The 24912-nt window shown below is 51.6% G+C and overlaps 1 protein-coding gene and 1 long non-coding RNA gene across 6 annotated transcripts; both read left to right on the forward strand.

Annotated features, from left to right (window-relative positions):
* Positions 1-8623: 8623 nt before the first annotated feature.
* Positions 8624-21898, forward strand: CNDP2 (carnosine dipeptidase 2). 3 transcript variants are annotated; one of them, XM_040264359.1, is made up of 12 exons: positions 8624-8712; positions 11860-11950; positions 13041-13184; positions 15226-15388; positions 16150-16238; positions 17772-17972; positions 18134-18218; positions 18895-19055; positions 19705-19869; positions 20468-20609; positions 20780-20927; positions 21286-21898. In XM_040264359.1, the coding sequence occupies exons 2-12, from the start codon at positions 11891-11893 to the stop codon at positions 21353-21355; spliced, it is 1428 nt and encodes a 475-aa protein (XP_040120293.1). In that variant the 5' UTR covers positions 8624-8712; positions 11860-11890; the 3' UTR covers positions 21356-21898. The 3 variants fall into 3 exon arrangements, with proteins under 3 accessions (XP_040120293.1, XP_040120295.1, XP_040120294.1); XM_040264361.1 differs by lacking the exon at positions 8624-8712 and adding an exon at positions 8918-9024; XM_040264360.1 differs by lacking the exon at positions 8624-8712 and adding an exon at positions 10756-11418.
* Positions 21899-21991: 93 nt separating this feature from the next.
* Positions 21992-24607, forward strand: LOC120880942. Of its 3 annotated transcripts, none has more exons than XR_005725162.1 (3): positions 21992-22215; positions 22836-22897; positions 23332-24607. It is a non-coding gene; the product is annotated as an uncharacterized LOC120880942 (long non-coding RNA). The 3 variants fall into 3 exon arrangements; XR_005725161.1 differs by having other exon boundaries at positions 21992-22211; XR_005725163.1 differs by lacking the exon at positions 21992-22215 and having other exon boundaries at positions 22521-22897; positions 23332-23610; positions 24544-24579.
* The last annotated feature ends 305 nt before the right edge of the window (positions 24608-24912 follow it).

The following is a 24912-nucleotide window of genomic DNA, read 5'->3' on the forward strand; positions in this document are numbered from 1 at the left end:
ACCTCACTGCACTTACTTAGAAACAGGTGAAATGTAACAGATCATGGACCACAGGATAGAACCTGTATTTAGAGAACTGTTTTGGCAGAAATCTACTGTGAATTATTGATAAATGGGTATACTTTCTGGTGAGCAAACATGTTTCTATCATGCTTAATACTCTTTATTTTAAATCTGAAGTTACAGCAAGTGTTGTATGCTTTTAATTAGACTCAGCATCTGGATCCTTTCTAGGTAATCAGTGCAAGATGGGGAGTGCTGGAGCAGGCTTAAACATTAAAAAGTTTTTTCTTGATTAATTAGTAAATGTAATCCTTAAATATTTGGGTACTTTAAAACTATGATTCAGAAGTTCATACTGGTCTTCTTTCAGCCAAGAGAGATGACATAAACCCAGAAGACTCATCACCAGTTCACAGGTGAGTCCTGACAATTTGTCATCATATCAATGACGACAAATCTCAATTAGCATTATTAGTGGCAAATCTCCGAAGTCAGTTTGAAATTGCCACAGTGGTGTGGAAATTGCCACACCTGGAGTGGGATAGATGCAAAAGACTAAAATGAAAAACAGATCGTTTTTACAGAGGTTAGTGTCATAATAAAGGTAGAGGTATAAATAGAGCCCAGGCAGGTAAATTTGATGAGCAGTCCTCCCCATTCCTTTTCCAGACCTTTACACCCTGACCTGCTGTGGCCCGGAGACCCCGAGTCTCTAAGCTCATCCCTGTGCTGGCGGGTGGGGCTGGCGGGTGGGGCTGGCGGGTGCTGCTCATGTGTACCTGTCAGTCGCTCAGTCGTGTCCGACTCTTTGCAGTCATGGACTATATCCCACCAGGCTCCTCTGTCCATGGCATTCTTAAGGCAAGAATACTGGAGTGGGTTACCATTCCCCTTTCCAGGGGGTCTTCCTGACCCAGGATGGAACCCCAGGTCTCTTGCAGGCAGATTGTTTACCAGTTGCACCACTAGGGAGGCCTGGTGCTGCTCTGGGTTCCCCTTTTGGACCTCCAAGTGTTTTCAAAAATTTCCCTCTGTGTGGTGGACCACAGTGACTTCAATTTTCTTTTTTCTTCTCCAGATATCTACTTACAAATGCTGGGCCACTGTTTCTCTCTACTGGATAAGAAGTTAATGTTTTTCTCTGAAGTATAAAAAAGTGAACAACTTTGTGAAGTTTGTACTTAAAAAGTGCCAAATGGAAACTGAAATGCTTTTTGAATTGTTTCCATGTCTTGGCTGTTGGGATTAATGCCGCAGCGAACATGTGAGTACAAATATCTTTCCAAGATCCTGATTTCAGTTCTTTTGAATAAAATACCCAGTAGTGAGCTTGCTGGATCGTATGGTAACTCTACTTTTAATTTTTTGAAACAAGCTAAATGTTCAGTGACAGATGAATACATAAAGAAAATGTGGTATATATATATGTATATATATATATGAATATTATTTAGTCACTAAGTCGTGTCTGACTCTTTGCAACTGCATGGACTGTAGCCCACCAGGCTCCTCTGTCCATGGAATTCTCCAGGCAAGAAGACTGGAGTGGGTTGCCATGCTCTCTTCCAGGAGATTTTCCCAACTGAGGGATCGGACCCACATGTCCTGCATTAGCAGGCAGGTTCTTTACCACTGAGCCACCAGGGAAACCCATAAGGGAATATTATGCAGCCATTAAAAAGGAAGGATTGTTTTTTATGTACGCAACAAAGGATGAACCTTGAGGACATTATGCTAAGTGAAAGAAGCCAGCTGCAGGACAAATGCTACGTGATTCCACTTACCTGCGGCGTCTAAAATAGTCAGACCCATAGAGAGCAGATGGGTGTCAGGCAGGGGCTGGGGAGGGAGAAGTATGGTGCTATAATTCAGGAGGTGTGAGATTTCAGTTGTGCAAGATTAATCAGCCCTAGACATCAACGCGGTACCTATTTGTGTTCTTACAAATCTGTCCAGAGATTAGACTTCATGTTAAATGTTCTTACAAGTAAAAAAGGAACTTTTTGGAAATTCTGGCAGTTAACTTTTTTGTATATTAAGAGTCATACTTTAAAAAAAAAAACAAAGGTGAAGTCCTGGATTCCATTGTCTTTCAGGGTTTCAATAAGAATTAAGGTGATACTATCATTACTGTAGACAGAAAAATCCCTTCTCTTTGTCAAGCTAACCAGCCCCCTGCCCTCACCAGTGTAGTCATTATAAATGTTGAATGAAAATAAGCAGAAAGGTAACAGGACATAGAGGGGGGAAAAACTGTCTCCATGTCTGCTCTGAGGAGCAGACATCCAATCAAGAATGGAACTGTGCTTTGTGAGTGTGTAAGTATTACATGCTTTGGAAATAGCGCTTCTAAATGAATGTTTATGTACTTTTCCTAGATTTAATTAATGCAAGACCTGAAGGGATATTACTACCATTGAGGTTTAGACTAAACCTGGAGATTTCATTCAAGGATTCCTGATAATGTAAAACCATTTGGAGACTCTTTAAATAGACGTCACATACCAAGCTGGTAACAATTCATAGCATCTGAAAATCTGTAAAAGAATTGAAGAGGAGGCTTTTTCCCCCTTCTGTCCAAGGACCATGTGTATGGCAGAAATTTTGGTTTGTGTTGAAATTTTGTTGGAGGGTGAAGCGGGGGTGGAGGGAGTCATACTTTTTATTTTTTTTTACTTTGGATGCAGTTTCCAAGGCATTTGATTGCCTGTGGACATTTGTAACTTTTAAAAGTAGGATTTTATACATTTACTCAGAGGCCTAGCCTCAGATGACGAGTAAGACTGAGTATTTAGTGCTCTGCATGTATAATTTAGTGTGTGTATAATTTTGCTGCCGATGCAGGGTATATGAGGTGAGGGACAGCATTGTGACTTTCCTTCCAGGTCACTCCACCTGTAAGATACACCTGTTCAAGAGGACCATCTGAGGCAGGGGAGGACAGATCCAAAGGAAGAATAGCTTTACCCGTCCATCCCTCTGTCCACTCACTCTCCTTGTTTAATGAGTGCGTGCCAGGCACTAGACTAATTCGGGACTTGCGGCCCACGTTCAGTGTTCTCAGTTACAGCTTTGTGTGCTTATGACATAACTGTGATTTTCAAAACACTCCTTCCAAAAGTGTTACAACATGGAGATCTGTGTGGCAACTGAGATCATCAACAAAACCATCTCTCTGAAAAGGCAAGCGTTAAAAAAGAAAACTCAGGGCTTCCCTGGTGGCTCAGTGGTAAAGAATCTGCCTGCCAATGCAGGAGACACAGGTTTGATCCCTGATCTGGAGAGATCCCACATGCCACGGAGCAGCTAAGCCTGTGGGCCGCAACTACTGAGCCTGTGCTCTGAAGCCCGCGAGCTGGAACTTCTGAAGCCCGTGTGCCCCAGAGCCTGCGCTCTGCAGCAAGAGAAGCCACCGTGATGAGGAGCCTGTGTGTCTCCACTAGAGAGCAGTCCGCACTCGCCGCAGCTGGAGGAAAGGCCACGCAGCAAGGAAGACCCGGCACAGCCAGAAAGTAAGTTAGATCATTTAAAAGAAAACAGAAAATGCAGCCCTAAACTGACACACCGACAGCCGAACTCGGTCTCCAGTGAGAACCACGTGGCTCAGATAACCTTCCAGAAAGCAGGGGAGACTGCCCTGAATATCTCTGTACATGACAGCGTGAGGCAGGAGCCAGGAACTTGGCGTCTAAATGTAAACGTGGCACATGGGCACGCATTCCAGTTCCCCACAGTGATTTTATTGTAGAAAGCTCATAAATACTAGTGGGAACAGAAGAGCCTTACATCTTGAAGCTCTTTCAAGCTCATTGACCTTGAAAATCTTTGGCATAGTCAACGTAGATTTCATGGGGTTAGAAGAGCAAATGGCAGGGGTTTTTATGAATTGATTAAAATGACATTCTTAAATATACTCGTAGTTAAGGTGTCATATCATTGCAGGTCAGAGAGCCGGAAATGCTGACTTAAAAAGTAAAGACCAGGCTTAGCCACTGCTGCTGCTATTCTAGTTGTTTATTTTGGCCTGGAATCACCAGAGTAATTGGAGTTTCCTTCAAAGCAGTGACTTAAAAGCTCTCGTTTCCACCTCTGCTCACACCTCTCTACCCAAGTTGGCACTTCTAGATTCTTGGATGAAAGTGCCTTCCTGAAAACCATTAAGTCAGGAAGTTGGTGCTAAGTCAGGGGGAGCTCTTTTCTTGAAGAGAAGGGCAGTTCTCTGTCTTCAGATGCAGAGATGGCATCCTGACCTGACCTCACATGGGATGGAAATTGCTACCACTTCTGGCAGCATCACCAGAGAGCTGGAGCAAACTGCCCCAGAGTTCCACCGGCTGAAAGGGTCTCCTGTTCCATGCCTGTGTGCTGGGAGCAGGACGGGCCGGCGGGGCCCGTGGTCACGCCCCATCCACCATCCGGGGCAGACTGCGTCCATCTCAGGCCCCTGCAGCACAGAGCGCCCCACTGAGCTGTGACGTCACCCCCTTGGCCAGGCTGGGGTTGCACCCGGTGGGATGCACAACCCGGAAGCAGCCATTAGCACATGGGCCGCTGGCCTGGAGAAAACCTGGCCGGGCCTTCTTCCTGGCAGAAGAATTGACTGCTCGTGGTGGCTTGCTAAACCAATCAAATGCTGTCTTTTGAGAAATTTTAACTTGAGACAAAGGAAGTGAATTCTCAGAGTCCAAGTAGAAAGTGGAAGCAGACTCACCCAGAGCAGGAACCAAAGGCGCGAGTGCTGTGGCTCTGGGGTAACTGCTGGGTCATCAGGGGGGATACCAGCATCCAGGGGCCGTGGCTGTGCGAGGCACCAAGCTGACTGTGGGCGGCTCCCTCTACAAAGCCCCTTCCATCTTAGCATCTGCTTGTTCTCCCTCCCCCTCGAGCTAAAGGCCTAACCCAGGGCTCAGAAGACACACCGGGTGTGGCGCTTACCCTGAAGTGACGTGTCACTGGTGGGTCAACAGAAAATTGCGGTGATTGGAAGCAGGATCTAATGTTTTATCAATGGATCTGTAATCAACAGTAACTTTCATAATGCTTGTACTCCCTAAGTTCTCAGAAGTCACATCATTTCTCTTCATGAAGTATCCCTCCACATACCTCATTCTTTGTCTTCTCTTAGTGTCCCTGTTCCCCAAAAAAAATCCAGCAGAGAAGAGAAACCTGCCTACTTAGCTCCTTAAAGGAAGATCAAAGTTGTCCAGACCAAGCAGGCCGCAAAGCATCCTTTTACCAAGGGCGGGATTGCAGCGCCACCTGCTGGAGGTTCCCAGCTGTGCTCCCTTAGATTTAAATACTAGCTCATCGCAAAGTCAGCGGTCTTCAGACTGAGACCCCCACGGGCACAAAAAGACTTTGAAAGGAGGGTTCAGAAAGATTTAAGGGTAGTAGTTCCCAGCTGCCCCAATTCCACGTGTTGTCTCTCCTAGAGCAGGTAAACCTGGGACCCCCGCCAGCAGTGGAGCCCTCTGCTGGCCTTCCTTCATGTCTTCCTGCTCTCCTTTACGAGACACTCAGAGGGACCCAGACCGAAGGTTTGTGTGCCCCCAAATTCATGAGTTGAGACCTAACACCCCAAGGTATGGTATTTGGAGGTACTTGGGCCTTTTGTAAAGTGATAAGGTCGTCATGAATGGGTTTAGTGTCCTTAATAAAAGACCCAGTGAGCTTTCTGCCATGTGAGGTTATATTGAAAAGATGGCCTCTATGAACTGGGATAGGCTTCCCAGGTGGCACAAGTGGTAAAGAACCTGCCCGCCAGTGTGGGAGACATAAGAGAGGAGGTCAGGAAGATCCCCTGGAGGAGGGCATGGCAACCCACTCCAGTATTCTTGCCTGGAGAAGCCATGGACAGAGGACCCCAGTGGGCTACTCTGGGGTTGCAAAGAATCGGACACGACTGAAGAGACTTAGCACACACATGAACCAGGAAGTGGGCTGTCACCAGACACCTAGAGCTGGGACTTCCAGCCTCCAGAACTATGAGAAATAAATTCCTCTTGTTTATAAGCCGCCCAGCCTGTGGCATTCTGTTACAGCAGCCAGAACCGACCCAGACCCTCAACACCACGCACTGTTCTAAGTGCTAAATTGCTCCAAACAAAGGGACAGTTTGAAATACAGTTTGAAAGTATGTTATTGGAGAATGCCTCCTCACTCAAGACCACCTGTTTATTGCATATTTTGCTTTATTTCTAGGGGCAAGAGGTAGAAAGTTCCACCTCCGACAATTAACATTGTATTTCCCAGTAAAAGAGTTCAATATCAAGAGTAAAATTTGCATCTTCTTAACTTCTATTCAGATTTTCAGGATAAACATTTTCATTAACTTGCCAAATGATTATTAGGTACTGTAAATGCATATTCATTTTTTACTTCCTCTTTGACCTTATTTTCACCACATGCCCAAAAAATTTTAGTAAACAGGTAATGTGTTATGGATTCTACTCTAAATCACCTTTTTGCTGTACCTAATCCTGTCTCATTCTAGCAATGATCTCATTTATAGATACCTGAATTAATTAAAAAAAAACCTCAATAGATATGAGTAAAGGGTTCATTTCCAATAAATTACTTTAAGTTGCTAAAAATCCTTTACCAAAGCATATATATAGGAGTTTTATCAATCGTGTATTACTAATAATTGTAATGAGAATTTGTTGTCATTGTTGTTCAGTCGCTAAGTCACGTCTGACTCTTTGCAAGCCCGTGGACTACAGCACACCAGCAGGCTTCCCTGCGCTTCACTGTCTCCTGGAGTTTGCTTAGATTCATGTCCACTGAAGTCAGTGATGCCAACCAGCCATCTCATCCTCTGCTGCCCTCTTCTTTTGCCTTCAGTCTTTCCCAGCATCAGGTCTTTTCCAGTAACTCAGCTCTTCGAATCAGGTGGCCACAGTATTGGAGCTTCGGCTTCAGCATCAGTCCTTCCAGTGAATATTCATTGTTGATTTCCTTTAGGATTGACTGTTTTGATCTCCTTGCAGTGCAAGGGACTCTTAAGAGTCTTCTCCAGCACCTCAATTCAAAGGCATCAGTTCTTTGGAGCTCAGCCTTCTTTATGGTCCAACTCTCACATCCATACATGACTACTGGAAAAACCATAGCTTTGACTAGACGGACCTTTGTGGACAAAGCATTGTCTTTGCTTTTAAACACACTGCCTAGATTGGTCATAGCTTTCTTTCCAAGGAGCAACCGTCTTTTAATTTCATGGCTGTAGTCACTATCTGGAGTGATTTAACCCAGAAGAAAAAGTTTAACAGTTAGAACTTTCTAGCTATAGGGAAGTAAATACTAATTTAAATTTTATACATATTCTGTGGCAAAGTATGATAAGATTATCAATAAAAGGCTCTCAAGTAGAAGCATGTTACAACTTGACAAAATTCTGTGAGAGGTAAGGATGGAAACAGGATTTTGAAGGAAAAACAAATCATGTTAAAATTTAGGTAAAATTTCTAATAAAATTTTATAACATATTTACAGGATGTGGGAAACTACATCTCTTGCAACTATTAAACTTATTACAACAACAATACAGAATGTAGGGGCAGTAAAAGTTTTGCCAAATATGGGGGGTAACTCTAACAGAAGGAAAAGAAGGCGTCTGAGGATAAGATGGTTGAATGGCATCACCGATGCAATGGACATGAACTTGGGCAAATTCTGGGAGGTCGTGAAGGACAAGGAGGCCTGGCGTGCTCAGTCCATGGGGTCGCAAAGAGTCAGACACGACTGGACGATTGAACAACATCACCACTCTAACAGATAATCCTACCCCCAAGGATCCTTGGAAGGGTTAAAAAGATGATAGCAGACGCTCAATAAGTAAAAGTGGCTCTACTTCCTTTATTGAAGTGAAGTTGCTCAGTCGTGTCCAACTTTTTGTGACCCCATGGACTGTAGCCTATTACGCTCCTCTGTCCATGGGATTTAACAGGCAAGAGTACTGGAATGGGTTGCCATTTCCTTCTCCAGAAAATCTTCCTGACCCAGGGATCGAACCTAGATCTCCCGCACTGTAGGCAGATGCTTTGCCGTCTGAGCCACTAGGGAAGTCAGTCCCTATGATTACTGAATTTAAATACTAAAATATTTCCTCTCTCAGTCATGGTGCTGGTGAAGGACTGGCGAACCAAATGGCAAAGCGTGAAACCGCTGCACACCCCGCACCCCCCGTAGGAGCTGGGCCGCGGGGATGAGACTGTTGGCGGGAGGTCTGGAATTTTTTTCTCCCCCAAAGCCTGAGGGTTCGGGTGTGTGTGGGCGCCCCAACTTCAGACCCCCCCTGCACCAAAGACCACATCTCAAACCTCACAGAGAGGCAGGTAGAGGGAGGTCACCACCTGGGCAGGTGCTCTGGAGCCCCGCCCCCCCGTTTCAGCCCCGCCTCCCCGGTTTCCGCCGCGCCCCATCCCTGCCCCGCCTCCCCGGCTTCAGCCCCGCCTCCCCGGTTGCAGCCCCGCCCCTCCGCTCTCAGTACCGCCCAGTGAAGAGCGGGGAGACGGTGGGGCGGGGCGACGCTCTCCCCAGAAAGGCCCAGGATTGGTGAACGGCACGGCGGTGGGGGCGGGGCGACGCCGGTTCTTCCGGAAGGGATCCGTGATTGGTAGGCGGGGCGGGGCGGGACGGGGCGGGGCGGGCCCGTCCCGGGGGGCGTGGCCGGGACACGTGGTGCGGAACCGGCGCTGCAGCGGCGTGCAGGTGAGCGGCCTTCCCCGGGTGGAGAGGGCCCTGAGGACGGGAGCGGGAGACGAGGCCAGGAATGTGGGGCCGCGGGCCGCCTCCGGAGGAGCAAGGGAGGCCGGGCGCGGTTGGGGAGCCGCTGATGCCGGCCCGCCCGGTGGCCGTCCCAGATGGCAGGAGAGGGTGTTGGGTCAAAATGCAGCCCGTTCCGCTCGGAGGTTGGGGCTCTGGGGTTGCAGGGGGCGCGCCGGCCTGTCGACCCTCCCGCGGCGAGGCCCGCAGAGAACGAAAGCCTAGCTCTTCCCGCGGAGCTCTTGGCGGAGGCCGAATGTTGGTGCTGCGCCCGCGGGGCAGAAGCCCGGGGTCGGGGGTCTCTAGCCCCCCGCCCGCACTTGAGGCCGGGAGGTTGATCTGAGGCAGCGTCCGCCTTCCCACCGGTCAGGTGCGGTGATGCTTGGTCCCCGGTCGGCCTGCACTGAGTCCTTGAGACCCTGGGCCTCGAGGGCAGGGCCTTCGACCCGCCCCCGCCGCACGCACGGGATCCTGGTGCTGACTCAGCGATCTGGTGGAGGTTTCTTCATGCCTTTGTCGTCCCTGGTGTTGGCTGGGAGGAGTGGCCGAGAGTCATTTTGTAGACCTGTATGTTTGCGATTGGACAAACTAGAGGGTTCCGCCCCTGTTTTAGTGATTTTTACGCAGACTTGAAGCCGCGATTCTGGTGTGTGTTTAGTCTCTTCCTGTGTCTTTCTTGAGTTAATGCGGGACAGGATGGGGCACTCATAACTGGAGGAATCTTTTGTAGGTGTGACTGGATGGTCCCGGGTGCTACCCTGTCACTCCTTCCGCTCACTCTAATTCACTGCCGAGGCTGTTACTCCCTAGGACCTTAGATTTCAGGAATGCAGTGTGCCTAGCACCCTTGGATTTGGTAATACTTGCTTTTATTCCCTCCAGCACAGCACTTTTACCCTCGTCAGTGGGGTTCACCGGGGCATATAAAAGTGGTCCCATTTAATGGATTTGGTGCTGGCAATAGTGAAACAGGAAAAACCCGAACTGTGAGTGGGAGGGAGAAATGGACTCGGCCCACCTCTCTGGGTAAGCAGTTCAGAACAGCAGTAGCTTTTCACCGCCCTGGTGAGGTGGCAGGCCCTACTGAACAATCTGGTCTCTGTTTACTCTCCTTTGGTTTAAAAAAAAAAAAATGCAGCTTTGATAGTTCCATCTTTGACTTTAGCTGGAAGGCCATTGCTTAATCGGGCCACAAAGAACATGGTATTAATGAGAATTTATCACAATGAGCGTGGGATCTGTGCTATTTAATGACCAGAAACTCAAATGAAAAGTACCTGACTTAGCGTATTTTCCTGCTAAATAGAATTTCTTTTGTGATTGAAAACTTTGACTTATGTGCAATGCCTCTGCATTTACGACACTGTCATTGAGATAAAGGAGAAGGCAATGACACCCCACTCCAGTACTCCTGCCTGGAAAATCCCATGGACGGAGGAGCCTGGTAGGCTGCAGTCCTTGGGGTCGCTAGGAGTCGGACACAACTGAGCGACTTCACTTTCACTTTTCACTTTCATGTATTGGAGAAGGAAATGGCAACCTACTCCAGTATTCTTGCCTGGAGAATCCCAGGGACCCTGGAGCCTGGTGAGCTGCCATCTATGGGGTCACACAGAGTCGGACACAACTGAAGCAAGTTAGCAGCAGCGGCATTAAGATAAGACCCTCAGCTGAAACAACCTGAGTTGGCTGGGAAGTCTGTGTGCTCTGTCACTGATGTTGGAAGAGGATTTTGCTTACTGAACTCTCACTGCACATCCACAGTCTGCTGCCAGGCTTCATGACTCTGAATTAAGTCCCTCGTCTGTTTAGAGCTCCTCATGGCTCTGATGGTAAAGAATCTGCCTACAGTGCAGTAGACCAGGGTTCAATTTCTGGGCCAGGAAGATCCCCTAGAGAAGGGCCACCTACTCCAGTATTCTTGCCTGGAGAATCCCATGGACAGAGGAGCCTGGTGGGCTACAGTCCATGGAGTCGCAAAGAGTCAGACAGGACTGAGCAGCTGATACTTTCACTTCTTTCTGTTTAGATGTGACTTCAAAGTCCTAAACCGAGAAAAAGATACTCTTTAACTGCAGTGTGTCCATACACTGGTACGTGACTGGTGTCTTGCTCCAGAGATCAGTTAGCAGGGTCTTGTGACTCTGAGCCGCAGTTCTAAGATACTTCCCTTCCCTGCGGTGCTGAGTTTGCTCCCCATCCCTGAGCTCTTCTCAGTCACTGCTGAGGCTTGAATCTTGCCACGTGATGGAAGCTGAGTTGTCACTTGAAAGAAGCGGGGGGAACCCCTTCTGAAAGCCCCAGTTCTAGGATTTTCTTTATCTCGTGTGAGTTCCAGTTTTTAAAGCTGCCGACTCAAATGGTACCTTCTCCCCTGTGTCGGTAAGGTGGAGCAGGATGAGTTTGGTCTCCAGCAGGAGAAGCTGGACATTGGAAAATGCACCCGGGGAGGTGGACGCTTGTGTTCCCTCATCAGGGAACAGGTTTGTGTGTCCTCATCCCAGTGGACTTTACACGCTGTCCTGGCCATTTCTGGACCTGTGTTGTCAGTTTCCTTAATCTAAACCCACATTCCTCTCCTTGGATCTTGGGTGCTGTGCTGTTGGTTTGCGGTGTAGGAACACATGTGACATTTTTGCTGAGAGCCTTGGAGTGACTATTTCCTCTGTGGTAATAGTAAGTGGGAAGTTCTCTGTGTGCTTTGAGAGTAAAATTAAATTTTTTAAAAAAGTGTTAAGAACAGTGGTACATCAGTACTCCTGGAAAGTACCTGCTTTTAATTATATCAGATTGTCTTCAACTCAGGCCCTTGCTTCAGTTACCTGCCATTCTGTCACACAATTCCTGGGTACGTTTCTTTCTGGAAAAAAAAAAAGAAAGAAAGAAAGAAAGAATGGCGATCAGCCTGAGCCTCTGATTGCTTTCCCAAGCCGTTGTCTCTACTGAGGTCACTTCCTGGAGCCCTCGTGACGGCCGTGCCCTGTGCTGTCAGGGGCGGGGTGCAATTTATGATCCTGAACAAGTGCCTCCCGGGCCTGAGGATCAGTCGGGCCCTGTCTGGAGGCAGCACTAACAGGTTCTTCTTCTTTCCAGGAGTCTCCAGGGTCTGTGGTCTGGTTGAAAGATGTCGGCCCTCACCGCCCTGTTTAAGTACGTAGACGAAAATCAGGATCGGTATGTTAAGGTAAGGGAACGTTTAGTGACTGTTCACATTCAGTTTAATCCCGTAGGACCCAGAGAAACTTCCAAGGAGCTAATACGATTGATGGCTGTTCTAATCAAGTATTAAAAATGCTGTCTAGGCAGAGAAAGACAGATGCTAGTGTGATCTCACTTATATGTGGAATCTGAAAAAGGTGAACTCAGAGAAGTGGAGAGTCGAACCCTGGCTGCCAGGGACCGAGGGGTGGGGAGATGGGGGTTTGGCCTGAGGGTACCAGCCTGTTACGAGATGAATAAGTTCTGGGGGTCCAGGGCACTGCGTGGTGAATATACTTACCAGTACTCTGTTGTGTGTTTGAATAGATGTTAAGTCTTGCCCACCCCCCGACCCCAAGCAAAAAAAAGGTAACTTATGTATTGTCGAGAGGTCTTTTCCTCTGCTTTCTAATTACAGTATGTAAGTTACTCTTTCGGCTTTTCATAGAAACTCTTAATACACGTTTCTAGAAACAGCAAAGCTAATTCAGGATTTTTGTCTATTCTTGTGGTAGATATAAAGAACTATCTTACACTGCATGTTTCAAATGATTCAGTAATCTTATATGTTAATCTGTTTCTTGATGTTAACGTAAAGAGCCATACTTTAAAATCACCTTTGGTAGACATATTTCAGGTGAAATCGTTCCAGTTCTCATTTAAAAAATTCAATTTTAGAGAACATGGCCATTCTCAGGATAATAAATAAGGCAACTTGGACTGTGAAGATATTGGGTATTTTCTGTATCTTTCAGTTTCAATTTTGTCAGAATCAGATATAAACGTATTTGTGAAACACATTTCATAAAAAAAACTTACACATCTTGCAACCACATCATGCTTGATGGTTAATGAGTCTCCTGTCATTTTGTATAGTTCTTGGTATGGGGTCAGTGCAAAACGTCCTTATATCTTAAACAGAAAGCAGACGTCACAGATCTTTTCCCCCATGTCTGGGCAGCGAGATCCAGATGGAGCGGACAGCTCTGTGGGCCTGAAAATGGCCCACCCGTGAGCTCCTTCGTCCCTCCTGGAGCAGCTTTTCCAAATCCCTTTTGCTTGTTCCCCACCCACAGAAGCTTGCGGAATGGGTGGCCATCCAGAGCGTGTCAGCGTGGCCTGAGAAGAGAGACGAGATCCGCAGGATGATGGAGGTGGCGGCCGCCGACATCAAGCAGCTGGGCGGCTCTGTGGAGCTGGTGGACATCGGGAACCAGAAGGTGGGCGGGATGGGGGCTTTCCTGGGAGGCTCCGTGGAGCTTGTGGGCATCAGGACCTAGAAGGTGGGCCATGGGGCCAGACGTTAGCTTTATTGAGGGGTTGGCAGGTCCTCACAAGTTCTGAAGGCTTTGCTGCAGATAAATCACTGGTCTTTATCGTGTCTTTTAACTTATGTATTTGTTTATTTTCGATTGCACTGGGCCTTGGTTGCTGCGCAGGCTCTTCTCTCATTGTTGCACAGGCTTCTCACCGCAGTGGCTTCTCGGGCTGCAGAGCACGGGCTTTAGGGCATACAGGCTTCAGTGGTTTAGGCTCCCAGACTCTGGGCACAGGCTCGGTAGTTGTGGCACACAGGCTTGGTTGCTCCACGGCATGTGGGATCTTGCAGGACCAGGGATTAAACTCCTGCATTAGCAGGCAGGTTCTTTTACCACTGAGCCACCAGGGAAGCCCAACTCGCTGGTCTTTCAAACAAGCACAGGTGGCCTGATTTGGATGCTAAACTGGGTGGCTTCTTGAGTCTGAGTGCACCAAGATTCACAGTACCCATCGTGTTCCTCCAGGGAGGGGAACTGTTGAGGGTTAGCCAAGAGGAAGCAAACAGAATGGCCCTTCCTACATGAGCTGAGGTTCCTCCCCCGAAGCCAGGCGGCCTTCAGACCAAGGTACACTCTGCCCACTAGATGTAAAACTAATGAAGACGCCTACTCACTCACCCCCACTGTGTCCCCAGTGTCACGCCTGATAAAACAGCGCTTTTTTCATGGCTCGGTGTCTGGGAAAGAGCGACTTTATGTGTGGGGCACAGGCCTCAGTTGCATTCTGATGCAGGAATCGGACAGATTCCAACTTGAATGAGTGATCTCGCCGTGCAGTACCTTATTCTGCTGTTTTCGTTTCAGATGATGTCAGCCCTGTGTTAATTACGTTTCGTGCCATGCATTGTCAGCACTTGTAATACTCCTCTATGTTGCAGGGCTGACTGGGTTTGGTTTATCTTGGTTCTCTTGTCTGATGATTTACGTGTCGGTTGACATCACAGTTCTGGGATTTTAGGAGTGGGCGTTCAGCCCAGTCTGCTCTTCTCGTAAATGGAAGGACCCAGAGGCTTGGACAGGCTCTGTCTCCCTGGGAAGCAGTAGTAGGTCCATGGCAAAGGAGGTTACAGTCTGGGCCTTCCAATTCCAGTCCAGTTTGCGTGTGAGACTTCTGCTTACCACAGACCAAATAGTTAATTTAAGGTTACTTAGGATTTATGTTGCAAATTCCTGGCACTTTCCCGATCCTCACTGTGAGAGGACAGACCAGTATTCCTGGAATTGTTTTCTGTTAGGAGCATACTTGTCTTGCTTCCTCTCCCTTTTTCCTAATACGCTAAAAAAAAAAATCTAGGTGGCAAATAATTTTTAAGAGTTGTTACTTTAAAATAGGTGAAACTATTCCAACTGAGCACTCACACCTTAGCAATGTATTGTTCCTGGAGAAGGGAATGGCAGCCTACTCCAGTGTCCTTGCCTGGAGAATCCCATGGACAGAGGAGCCTGGTAGGCTATGGTCCGTGGGGTTGCAAAGAGTCGGACACAACTGAGCATTTTTAAAGATCATCTTTTAAAAATTGAGCAAGCTGCCTGCAGTTATAAACATGATTGTCTCTGTGCTCTGGATTATAGGAACATAAATTCTTGTTAATTATTGACTCAGTGGAATGATCTGATACTGAGCTCTGCAATAGAGGGTGATTGATGAGAACAGATACACTTGCCCGGGGCATGCTGATAGCACCTGCTGTAAACACCACTCTCTTTTTTTTTTTTTTTTAACTGGTGTGGAGTTGCTTTCCAATGTTTTGTTGGTTTCTCCTGTACAGCAAAGTGAATCAGCTATGCGTACACATATATCCCTTCCGGTCACCGCAGAGCACTGAGTTCCCTGCACTCTACAGTGGGTTCTCATGCGTTACCTTGTCTGTGTGTGGGAGATGGGTTAGCACCGCACTCCTTGACCAAGGACCATCCTTCATGGCCTCCCCTCCTCCCCCAGCTCCCTGATGGCTCCGAGATCCCACTTCCGCCCATTTTACTTGGCAAGCTGGGCTCTGACCCGCAGAAGAAGACGGTGTGCATCTACGGCCACTTGGACGTGCAGCCGGCGGCCCTGGAGGACGGCTGGGACAGCGAGCCCTTCACCCTGGTGGAGCGAGACGGTAGGCCGCTCCTGGGAGGAGGGGGGCCTGTACCACACTGCCTTTGGGAAGTGCAGCCCAGCCTCTCAGTTGCCATCTTTCCAGAACCAGCTGTTTTCACAGAACCTAGAAATCGGGTTTTGGAAGCTTCACACCTGTGCTCCGTCCGTGAAACCCCGGAAGCCTTCCTTTCCCAGGAGAGCCCGGTCTCCGTGGCCTTGGGCACGCTGGGCTTGCCGTGCCTGCCACCGCTTTCCCAGGAAGCCTGGCCTGAGCCAGCGTGGCCCCCAAGCTGGGACCTGAATCCAGCCCGACTCTAGGGGAAGCGTCAGCATTTCCCCGCCCCCCACCCCCGCTCCACCTTCATCTCTGAACATTGACTTTTCCGTGTGGGCTGTGGCTTTGGCCCTGTGGAGCAGCCCCCTCGTGTGTACCTTGTCCCCTTGGGCTGAGTCCAGGCTGTCTTTAATTGAAACCTTTCCTCGGGACATGTTGCGTTCCTACTGAAGCCTCTCCGGCGGCGCAGGGGCAGTCAGGTCATCACGGCTCACGTGGTCCCTGCGGTGCACTTGCCGTCTTGTCCCCAGTCGAGGGCCTGGACCCCCCCCCGCACTCCGCCCTTCCCTCCTCTCATCCCCTCCCAGCCACTCCCAGTGGTACCCTGCTCCCCACCCTGCCCCAGGCACCCAGAGGTCACTCTCATCTCACCCTGCGCATCTGCCTTCCCCCGCCCAGCCCCGCCTGTGACCATCACCCAGTGAACGTGCTGATTGCTATTCCAGGCAAACTGTATGGGAGGGGAGCCACCGATGACAAGGGGCCGGTGGCCGGCTGGATCAACGCCCTGGAAGCCTTCCAGAAAACCAAGCAGGTATGCGGCCCGCGCCCCGCCACCCCCTTCACCTGTTCCACCTGGTGGTGCCCAGTGGGGCTTTCTGTTCTCAGAACAGCGTAAAGATCAACGATCACACTCCCCGCCCCCCTCCCGGAGCGGGATCAGCGCAGTGGGGCCACGTTCCGCTTCATAGCCTGTTTTCTAGTTTTAGGAAACACTGAAGATGCAGTGGTTTATGGATGTTCTAAGGTCACCCCGTTGGTGACTCAGCAGGGACCCAGCCAGCAGGGGAGGCGAGAGCTCCGGGCACGGACCGCGCCTGGGGTGGGGGTTCTCGCCAGCAGGGGACCCAGGCTGTGATGGGACCCAGGCTGTGATAGTGGGCAGACCCCTTACTTCCTGTTATTCTCTTAATCTAGTACTCTTGCCTGGAGAAATCCCATGGATGGAGGAGTCTGGTGGGCTGCAGTCCATGGGGTCGCCAAGAGTCGGACACAATTGGGCGACTTCACTTTCACTTTTCACTTTCATGCATTGGAGAAGGAAATGGCAACCTACTCCAGTGTTCTTGCCTGGAGAATCCCTGGGATGGGGGAGCCTGCTGGGCTGCCGTCTATGGGGTCGCACAGAGTCGGACATGACTGAAGTGATTTAGCAGCAGCAGCAGCAGTTGTGATCATAACATATAGACAGTTTCTGCATCTTGCTCTTATCTTGCGATGAGATAAGACAAGCATTTTTGTCAGGACGTGGAGGGGTAGATCTGAAAAGGGTCCAAGTGTGCTGTGCTCAGGGGCCCTGGGGTCTGTGGTGGTGGAGAGGAGGGCACCTGTTCGAAGACCCAGCCCCCAGCGCACCTCTGTTCCCCTGGAGAGGTGGAGGGGAGGGGCGTGCGGTGAGCGGCATTTCCGGGGGTGGCTCTGAACTGGGACCCCACGGACGTGAGTGCACGTGGGCCGGCTAGCCATGTCCTTTGGCCTCAGATCCCTCAGGCGCAGCTCCATGGTCTCACCTGTGGAAGGGGGCCACCCGCCTCAGGGCACAGCGCTGGGGAGACCCAGAAACCCCCAAGCAGGAGGCGGCTGCCTCTCAAAGTCGCTGTCGGCTCTGGAGGAGGCGGGCCCGCGGTCGGTGGAGGGCCTGGCCCTGCAGGAGGAAGGCACCCGCTCACTCCTTCCAGGGGTGCACGGCGTGGCCATCACGGTGCGAACGGAGGCTCCTGCCGGGTGTGTGTCCCGGCCTCTGTCTTCAAGCAGCTCAGCTTTGCCAGAGACGCTTGATCTGTGCTGGGTAATCACAGAAACCCTGCAAGTGGGCCATGCGATCGGGCTGCGGGCCCCTGGAAGCAGTCCTTCCAGGTGACCGCCTAGGGCCAGGCCGTGTCCCGGCAGCCCAGCGCTGGGGCGGAGGGTCTCTGCCAGCGCCCACTGCCCGCCCCGTGGTCAGCGCGGGGAAAGTCAGTCGGGTATTTGAAATGGACGATCTCACAACACTTGGTGGCTTCCTGTCCGTTGTTCTAAGAAATAAAATCCGTGCGCGCTGATTGCCTCCTTCACCGCCCCCTCCCAGGAAGTCCCCGTCAACGTCCGCTTCTGCCTGGAGGGCATGGAGGAGTCGGGCTCCGAGGGCCTGGACGCGCTGATCTTCGCCCAGAAGGACTCGTTCTTCAAGGATGTGGATTACGTGTGCATCTCCGACAACTACTGGCTGGGCAAGAACAAACCCTGCATCACCTACGGGCTGCGCGGCATCTGTTACTTCTTCATCGAGGTGCGCGGGCCGCGCCTCCCCCGGGAGGGGGCTCTGGGCCTTGTGATTTAGGGAGTGCCTGACCAGGCCTGCGGGGCAGCAAACTTGGACTTCGGAGCATGCCTCTGCGGGGTGAGGGCGAGCTCCTGGGAGCAGCCCACAGAGTGGCCGTGTGTCCGCAGGTGGAATGCAGCGACAAGGACCTGCACTCGGGCGTGTACGGCGGCTCGGTGCACGAGGCCATGACCGACCTCATCATGCTGATGGGTGAGCGCGGGTGGGCCCCTGCAGCGACTCGGGGGTCTTCTCTCCCTCCCTCTCTGGCTGCTCCCTCTAACAGGCCCACGTGGTTCACGTCTGCCCCCCCTTCCCTCCCCACACCCTTTGCCTGGTCACCAGACCCCACCTCGGGTCCCTAGAATCACGGCCATCTTTGCCCTGGCCGCAGTGGTGTCTCACCTTCCTGCAGGGGGTTGCTCCGGTCCAGTTGGCTGTCACTGGCCATGGCGGGTCTCCTGTAAGGCTCTCTCACGGCCCCACGTGGCACCCGGCCCACCCACCGTGTGCTGAGTCCTGTTTTCCTCCCGGGTGGGCAGCATGTGCTGTACATGAAGCCGACTTTCCTGGGCCTGGAGTCAGCTCTGTATCACTGGGTTTTCCCTCCTAGGCGTGGGAGTAGGCGGCTTCTTAGGGAACATGCATTAGAAAGGAAACACGGGCCTGACGGTGGGTGGGCCACAGGAGCCAGTTTGCTCTGTGTGTCCTGCCCTGTGACCGTGGGTGCTTCCCCTGCCCTCCCTGTGGTGATCTCTGTACCTTAAACATGAGGCGGCCCCACGCCCTCCCGGTTGTCACGGTAACGGATGACAGGCAGCCCAGGTGCTTCAGCTGGGCCTGGGGGCTGCTGCCGGCTCCCACTCACCCCCGCTTGCCCACCGCCCAGGCTGCCTGATGGACAAGAAGGGGAAGATCCTCATCCCAGGCATCAGTGAGGCCGTGGCCCCCGTGACCGAGGAGGAGCTGGAGCTCTATGACAAGATCGACTTTGACCTGGAGGAGTACGCCCGGGACGTGGGCGCTGGGACCCTCCTGCACGGCTGCAAGGTGCCCCCCACCTGCCAGGCTCGCAGTGCGTGTGGCCCTGGGGGAGGCAGCTGCAGGCTGGACAGACCCGGGCATACCCTGGGCATGTGAGCGCCAGATGCTGCCGACATCAGCAGGCAACATGTGCCGGGCAGGGAGCTCTGTGAGGTGTCAGACCGCTGCGCCACCCCGGGGACCAGGCCGCCTGCAGTGGGGGGAGCTTCTCCTGGTTTGCATATGCTGGGAAACAGCCCATCTGCCCAGGGGTGTCTCACTGTTCCCCGGAGAGCTGGGTGCCAAGGTGGAGGCTGATTGCACAGAACATTTACTTACCTGTTGGGAGAATCAGGTCTGGATATAAATTCCAGCTCTAAGTACCTGCAGCACAGGCCCTGTGGAAGCAAGAGGAGCTCGCCAGGCGCCTTGGGGGCCAGCTCACCCAGCGGCCCTGCTGGGTCGGTGCTGCCTCCCTCTGGGCGTGCGGTCCCCCAGCCGCCTGGTCTCCCCTGCGAGCAGCTGGTGCTGACCCCTGACCCACAGTGCTGACTGCTGTTGGCAGTGCTGTCCCCTGACAGGCTGGTGCTGACCCCCAAGCCACAGTGGGGAATCCCCCAACCCGCAGTGGGGACGCCTGGCCGGCCAGTGCTGACCCCTGACCATCTCTCTGCAGAAGGACATCCTGATGCACAGATGGCGTTACCCGTCCCTGTCTCTCCACGGCATCGAAGGTGCCTTCTCCGGGTCAGGGGCCAAGACCGTGATTCCACGCAAGGTGGTCGGCAAGTTCTCCATCCGACTCGTCCCGAACATGACTCCGGAAGTGGTCAGCGAGCAGGCATGTGCATGCGGGGGTGCACGGAGGGCTGCTGTGCCCGAGGAGATGGTCACAGAGGGCCCCAGGCCCCCCCACAGAGAAGGGTGCTCGCCTCCCCCACACAGCCCCGCCCTTGGTGCTCCCCAGCTCAGCCATCACTAGAATAAGCAGGTCAGATCCTAATCAGAGATAAAGGCCAAATAAAACAGCATCCCCTGTGCACAACCTTTGTCCCTGCTGAGGTGTGCTAAAATCTGACCTGTGACCTCATTCTAAGGCTTTGAAGCAAAGGCTGACTTTGGGCTGAATGTGTTGTGGTGAGAGTCCAGGGTCTGGTCTGTGGTGAGCAACAGAGGGGGCTGGGGGGTCCAGAGGGAAGAGGACTTGGGGAGGAGATGAGACCCAGTGTTCACCTGTAGACTCACTGTAGACCCAGTGTAGACCCTCATAGACCCAGTGTAGACCCTCATAGACCCCGTGGAGACCCCTCATAGACCCCATGTAGACCCTCATAGACCCCATGGAGACCCGCCCCCCAGAGACTTGTCTCGGAATGAACCCCCAGCCTTGGACCAGAGTCCAGGCTTGTGAGACGTCGTCCCTCCTGTCTGTGGTTCAGGTTACAAGCTACTTGACCAAGAAGTTTGCTGAGCTTCACAGTCCCAACAAGTTCAAGGTGTACATGGGCCACGGCGGGAAGCCCTGGGTGTCCGACTTCAACCACCCTCACTACCTGGCTGGGAGGAGGGCCCTGAAGACAGGTGGGACGCGCCCCTGGGGGCGGGCGCTGCGATTCCCTGTGCGGGCTGGGCCATGCTGCCTCCCACCCTGGGAGCGGAGCCACTTGCAGAGGGCCTGGGCTCAGGGTTGCTGGGCAGTGGATGTGTGGTGGGCCCCTAAAGCTCGGTTTCTTTTGTTCTGCCCTCCTCAGTATTTGGTGTCGAGCCGGACTTGACCAGGGAAGGCGGCAGCATCCCGGTGACACTGACCTTCCAAGAGGCCACGGGCAAGAACGTCATGCTGCTGCCCGTGGGCTCGGCGGATGATGGAGCGCACTCCCAGAACGAGAAGCTCAACCGGTGAGCGCGGAAGAGGGGCTGACTGCAGGGCGCGGGCTGCTGAGAGCAGAGACAGACCCTGCCCGAGGGCTGGGGGCGAGGCCAGAGCCCTGGGTGTTAGACGCAAGGTGGAGACCTCGGCCTAGACATGGGGGGCCTGTGGTCTCGGAGAGGCGCTGCACTGAGTCCTGGTGGGAGCCCGCGCATCAGGAGGCCAGGATCAGGGCTGGTCCCAATGGGCTGCTGGGCTGGGCTTGAGAACCAACCGGTGGAGCATTTCGGGCCAGCAAGCCAGGGCACCGGGCATCCGCTCCCGGAAGGAATGCGTGCGTGGGCCCAGGGCTCGGGCGTGTCACTGACCCCCTTTCCTCTCGGCCAGGCGCAACTACATCGAGGGGACCAAGATGCTGGCTGCATACCTGTACGAAGTCTCCCAGCTGAAGGACTGAGCGCCACCCTGCCATCCCCACGCACTCCCCTGCCTCTCGGGACCGCCCACCACTCCTCCCCTCTGTCAGGTTCTGCAGACTTCCAGCGCGGATGTGAGAGCCCCCGCCCCATCTCAGGATGGAGTAGCCTCCACTGGTCGCGATAAGCGGTCAGGCCCAGGGCCTGTCAGCGACCCTGGATGAGCTGACTGCTCCTCGGTGGTCAGCGTGCCATGGTCTCCAGAAGATAGCACACGTTGCCCCATAGAAGGTGCTGGATGGCGTCCACCAGGGCTGAAGAGGGGACTCAGGGTCTCCTGGCCCTGCCTCTGTCTGCAAGTCATGGTCATGCCGGCTCAGAGCATTCTGTCCCAGCGCCTGGGGCCTCGAGGGCAGGTGTCCTGATCTGAGCTGTCTCGGGCACATCCTGTCCTGTTCTCAAGACCTTACCCGTCACGATGTTCCATCTCTGTATTAAAATCCTTCAAAATCTAAACCTGAGCTGGAGGGTTATTTGGTCTCAGTCTGTGTTGTCAGAATTAACAGTAAAAGGAGCCTCCAGAGGAATGACTGCCTGCGGAGCTCACTCCACGCAGCCCCGTGGTGTCTGTGTGGAACTGGCCGCAGGGGAGGAGACATGGCGGGGCGGGGGCCCATCAGGCCTCAGCTCCATTTAGCAGAACCTGTTAGCCCACATCCTAAGAGGAGGGCCCCAAAGTGGACACGTGTGTGCCGAGCTCTTTTTTTGTTGTTAATTTTTATTTTCCTGAGTTCCCTGAGATGGCCTCCCAGAAGAGGCCGGTTCAGTGGGCAAGTCAAGAGGGACAGTCATTGAGCAGGAGCTGAAGATCCCGGGGTTGGACCGCGTCCCCTCAAAGTCCGTATGTTAGAGGGTGGCCCAGTGTGACAGGTGTCCTTATGCGGGGGGGTGGGGGGGCGTTTGGACAGGGGTGCACCCAGGGAGAGAACAAGGTGATAGTGAAGGCAGAGGCCGCGTGATGTGTCTGCAAATCAAGGGACTCACTGGGCAGGTGCCTGCGGCTCCCGGAAGCCGAGGCAGGCCAGGCACAGACTCCCCACCGCCAGCCCACCCCAGGGGCGGAACCAGCCCCGCCAGAGGTGACAGGGAGTGTTCTCGGTGCGTCCCTCCGGTCTGCCAGCCTCGGGAGGGTGCCCCTGCTCTGTCTCCAAGGTGACGCCCTCTGCGTGTCCCAGCAAAGCCCTGGGTTGTCACAGATGACCTGCACCAGCCGCAATGGCCTCAGTAACGTCAGATGACTTCCCGGCCACTACCTCATCCCCTGTCTGCACACACGACGCATTGCTTCTTCCTCCACTGCCAGACTGATTTCTGAGTGTGGACAGGCCCACTATTTCAGCCTTGTGCTCCCTCTGGGAGAGTGGGGAGGATGCCGTCCAACTTGTTTTTTCGGGGCGGGGGGATATATGACGTGACCAGCTGGGGGCCTCGGTGAGACGTCTTCTCTCACGTTCCTCTGAGGTCCCGAGGAATGGCTGAGGTCCACTGAACTGCCACCCAATGCACCCCAACTAGGAAGAATGGTGAGTAGACCCCTCTCAGGGACCAGGGGGCTACGGTGCGTACACCCCACCAGTGAGCCAGGTGAAGCAGCTGATCCCCGCCTGCACTTAGATGTGTCCTCAGGCCCTTGTCTCAGCCTGGGCAACGCGCCATCTGAAAGTACTTTATCGGTATTTTTTGAGTGACTATACTAAATTGCTTCAACTCTTTGTGACCCTATGGACTGTAGCCCACCAGGCTCCTCTGTCCATGGGATTCTCCAGGCAAGAGTACTGGAGTGGGTTGCCATGCCCTCCTCCAGGCGATCTTCCCAAACCAGGGATCGAACCTGAGCCCCTTACGTCTCCTGCATCGGTAGGCAGGTTCTTTACCACCAGTGCCACCTGGGAAGCCCTTGGGCGGTCGTGCATTCCAATAGATGGTTAAACATTTTTTTCCCATCATTATTTTCAAGCATTTCATTCAGTGCCTGGAATCAGCTCCCCTCGAAGAAGGCTGGGACCGAGGTGTGGACACCAGGCCCAGGCGGGTGGAGAGAACTAGACTTTCAACAGTGAACTGCTCCATGCTCCTGTTTTCTTCCCACAGAAGAGCAAAGTTACTCAGGTGGTGTCATCATGCAACGTTCTGGCCTGCAGCTGAGTATAATAAAAGTTTTCAGAGAAGAATCAGGATAAAACAGTAACTCACTGTGGATGACAAAAGACTTGCAGTAGCCATGGTTGCAAATACGGTAAGAGCTCGTTTTAAAAAAATTACTCAGTGGACAAGGAAATTTGGTTATTTCTAAGGAATACGGCTCTCAAAGATAAAAATTGGTATTATGGTGGATTATATGGACAGTACGGACATTAAGAAACTCCTTGGAATTTGTATGCAGTTTTTAGAACACATCTATTGGTATGCAGTTTTTGGAACACATCTATTAGTTACATATATCAATACAAATATAACCTAAAGAAGATTAAAATCACCTTTATTTCACAATGCTTCTCATGTAATTTAACATATCAAATAAGTCTAATTAATTTTATATCACTATTTTTATAAGAAGAGAGCACAGATCTTTGATATTTTCTGGGGGCCCTCTGGGAAAAAAATTCCCAAAGTTGGTTTGAAGTCAAAAAGATTTCTTTTAAAACCTGACTTTGGGAACTTCCTTGGTGGTGGAGTGGTTAAGACTTTGCCTTCCAGTGCAGGGGGCAAAGGTTCAGTCCCTGGTTGGGGATCCCACATGCCTAGTGGCCAGAAAACCAGAACATAAGCAGCAGTAATATTGTAACAAATTCAATCATGTGGTCCACATTAAAAAAAAAAAAAAAGCAACCCTGACTTGGGGAAGTTCTCAAATATGTCAACAGGTTTAAGATACTTTATTCAATGTGATCTCATGTAACCATGAAATGATACTTAGTTATCTCTTTAACCAAAGTAACAAAAGATTTCAAAGGCATGTACAGAAAGTTACATAGCTATAAAAAGACCTAAGTTCTTTTAATATTGACAAGACTCCTTTTTCTGAAGTAATCAAAGACCTGATTAAGACAGCATGAAGTATAGAAATTATTTTGGTAAGTACAGAATCTTTGTTTTCTAGGCATATTATTCAACAGGTAAAGTAAAATCTTTTGTGATAATCCAAGAAAATCTTGTCCCCTTAACGCAGAATGCTGCTACTGCTGCTGCTAAGTCACTTCAGTCTGTCCAACTCTGTGCAACCCCATTGATGGCCTCCCACCAGGTTCCCCCGTCCCTGGGATTCTCCAGGCAAGAACACTGGATTGGGTTGCCATTTCCTTCTGCAATGCATGAAACTAAAAAGTGAAAGTGAAGTCACCCAGTGACTTCTGGACTGCAGCCCTGATATCAGGCTCTTCCATCCATGGAATTTTCCACGCAAGAGTACTGGAGTGGGGTGCCATTGCCTTCTCCGTAACACAGAATATTGAAGTCTAATTTTGTATAGCACACTGTTGACATTAAAGATTTTTTAAAAAAATGTTTTAATAAATTTAATTTTAACCGGCTTGACCAC

The sequence above is a fragment of the Oryx dammah genome, unplaced genomic scaffold, assembly GCF_014754425.2.
Source record: "Oryx dammah isolate SB20612 unplaced genomic scaffold, SCBI_Odam_1.1 HiC_scaffold_22, whole genome shotgun sequence".
In the NCBI taxonomy this organism is placed as follows: Eukaryota; Metazoa; Chordata; class Mammalia; order Artiodactyla; family Bovidae; genus Oryx; species Oryx dammah.

Excerpts from the sequence above, each read along its gene's own strand:
- CNDP2 (XM_040264359.1), top strand. The coding sequence starts at position 11,891 with ATGTCGGCCCTCACCGCCCTGTTTAAGTACGTAGACGAAAATCAGGAT. Across the intron at positions 17,973-18,133 it reads TCTGTTACTTCTTCATCGAG|GTGGAATGCAGCGACAAGGA; the intron begins GTGCGCGGGCCG and ends GTGTGTCCGCAG. Across the intron at positions 20,610-20,779 it reads GAGGAGGGCCCTGAAGACAG|TATTTGGTGTCGAGCCGGAC; the intron begins GTGGGACGCGCC and ends TGCCCTCCTCAG.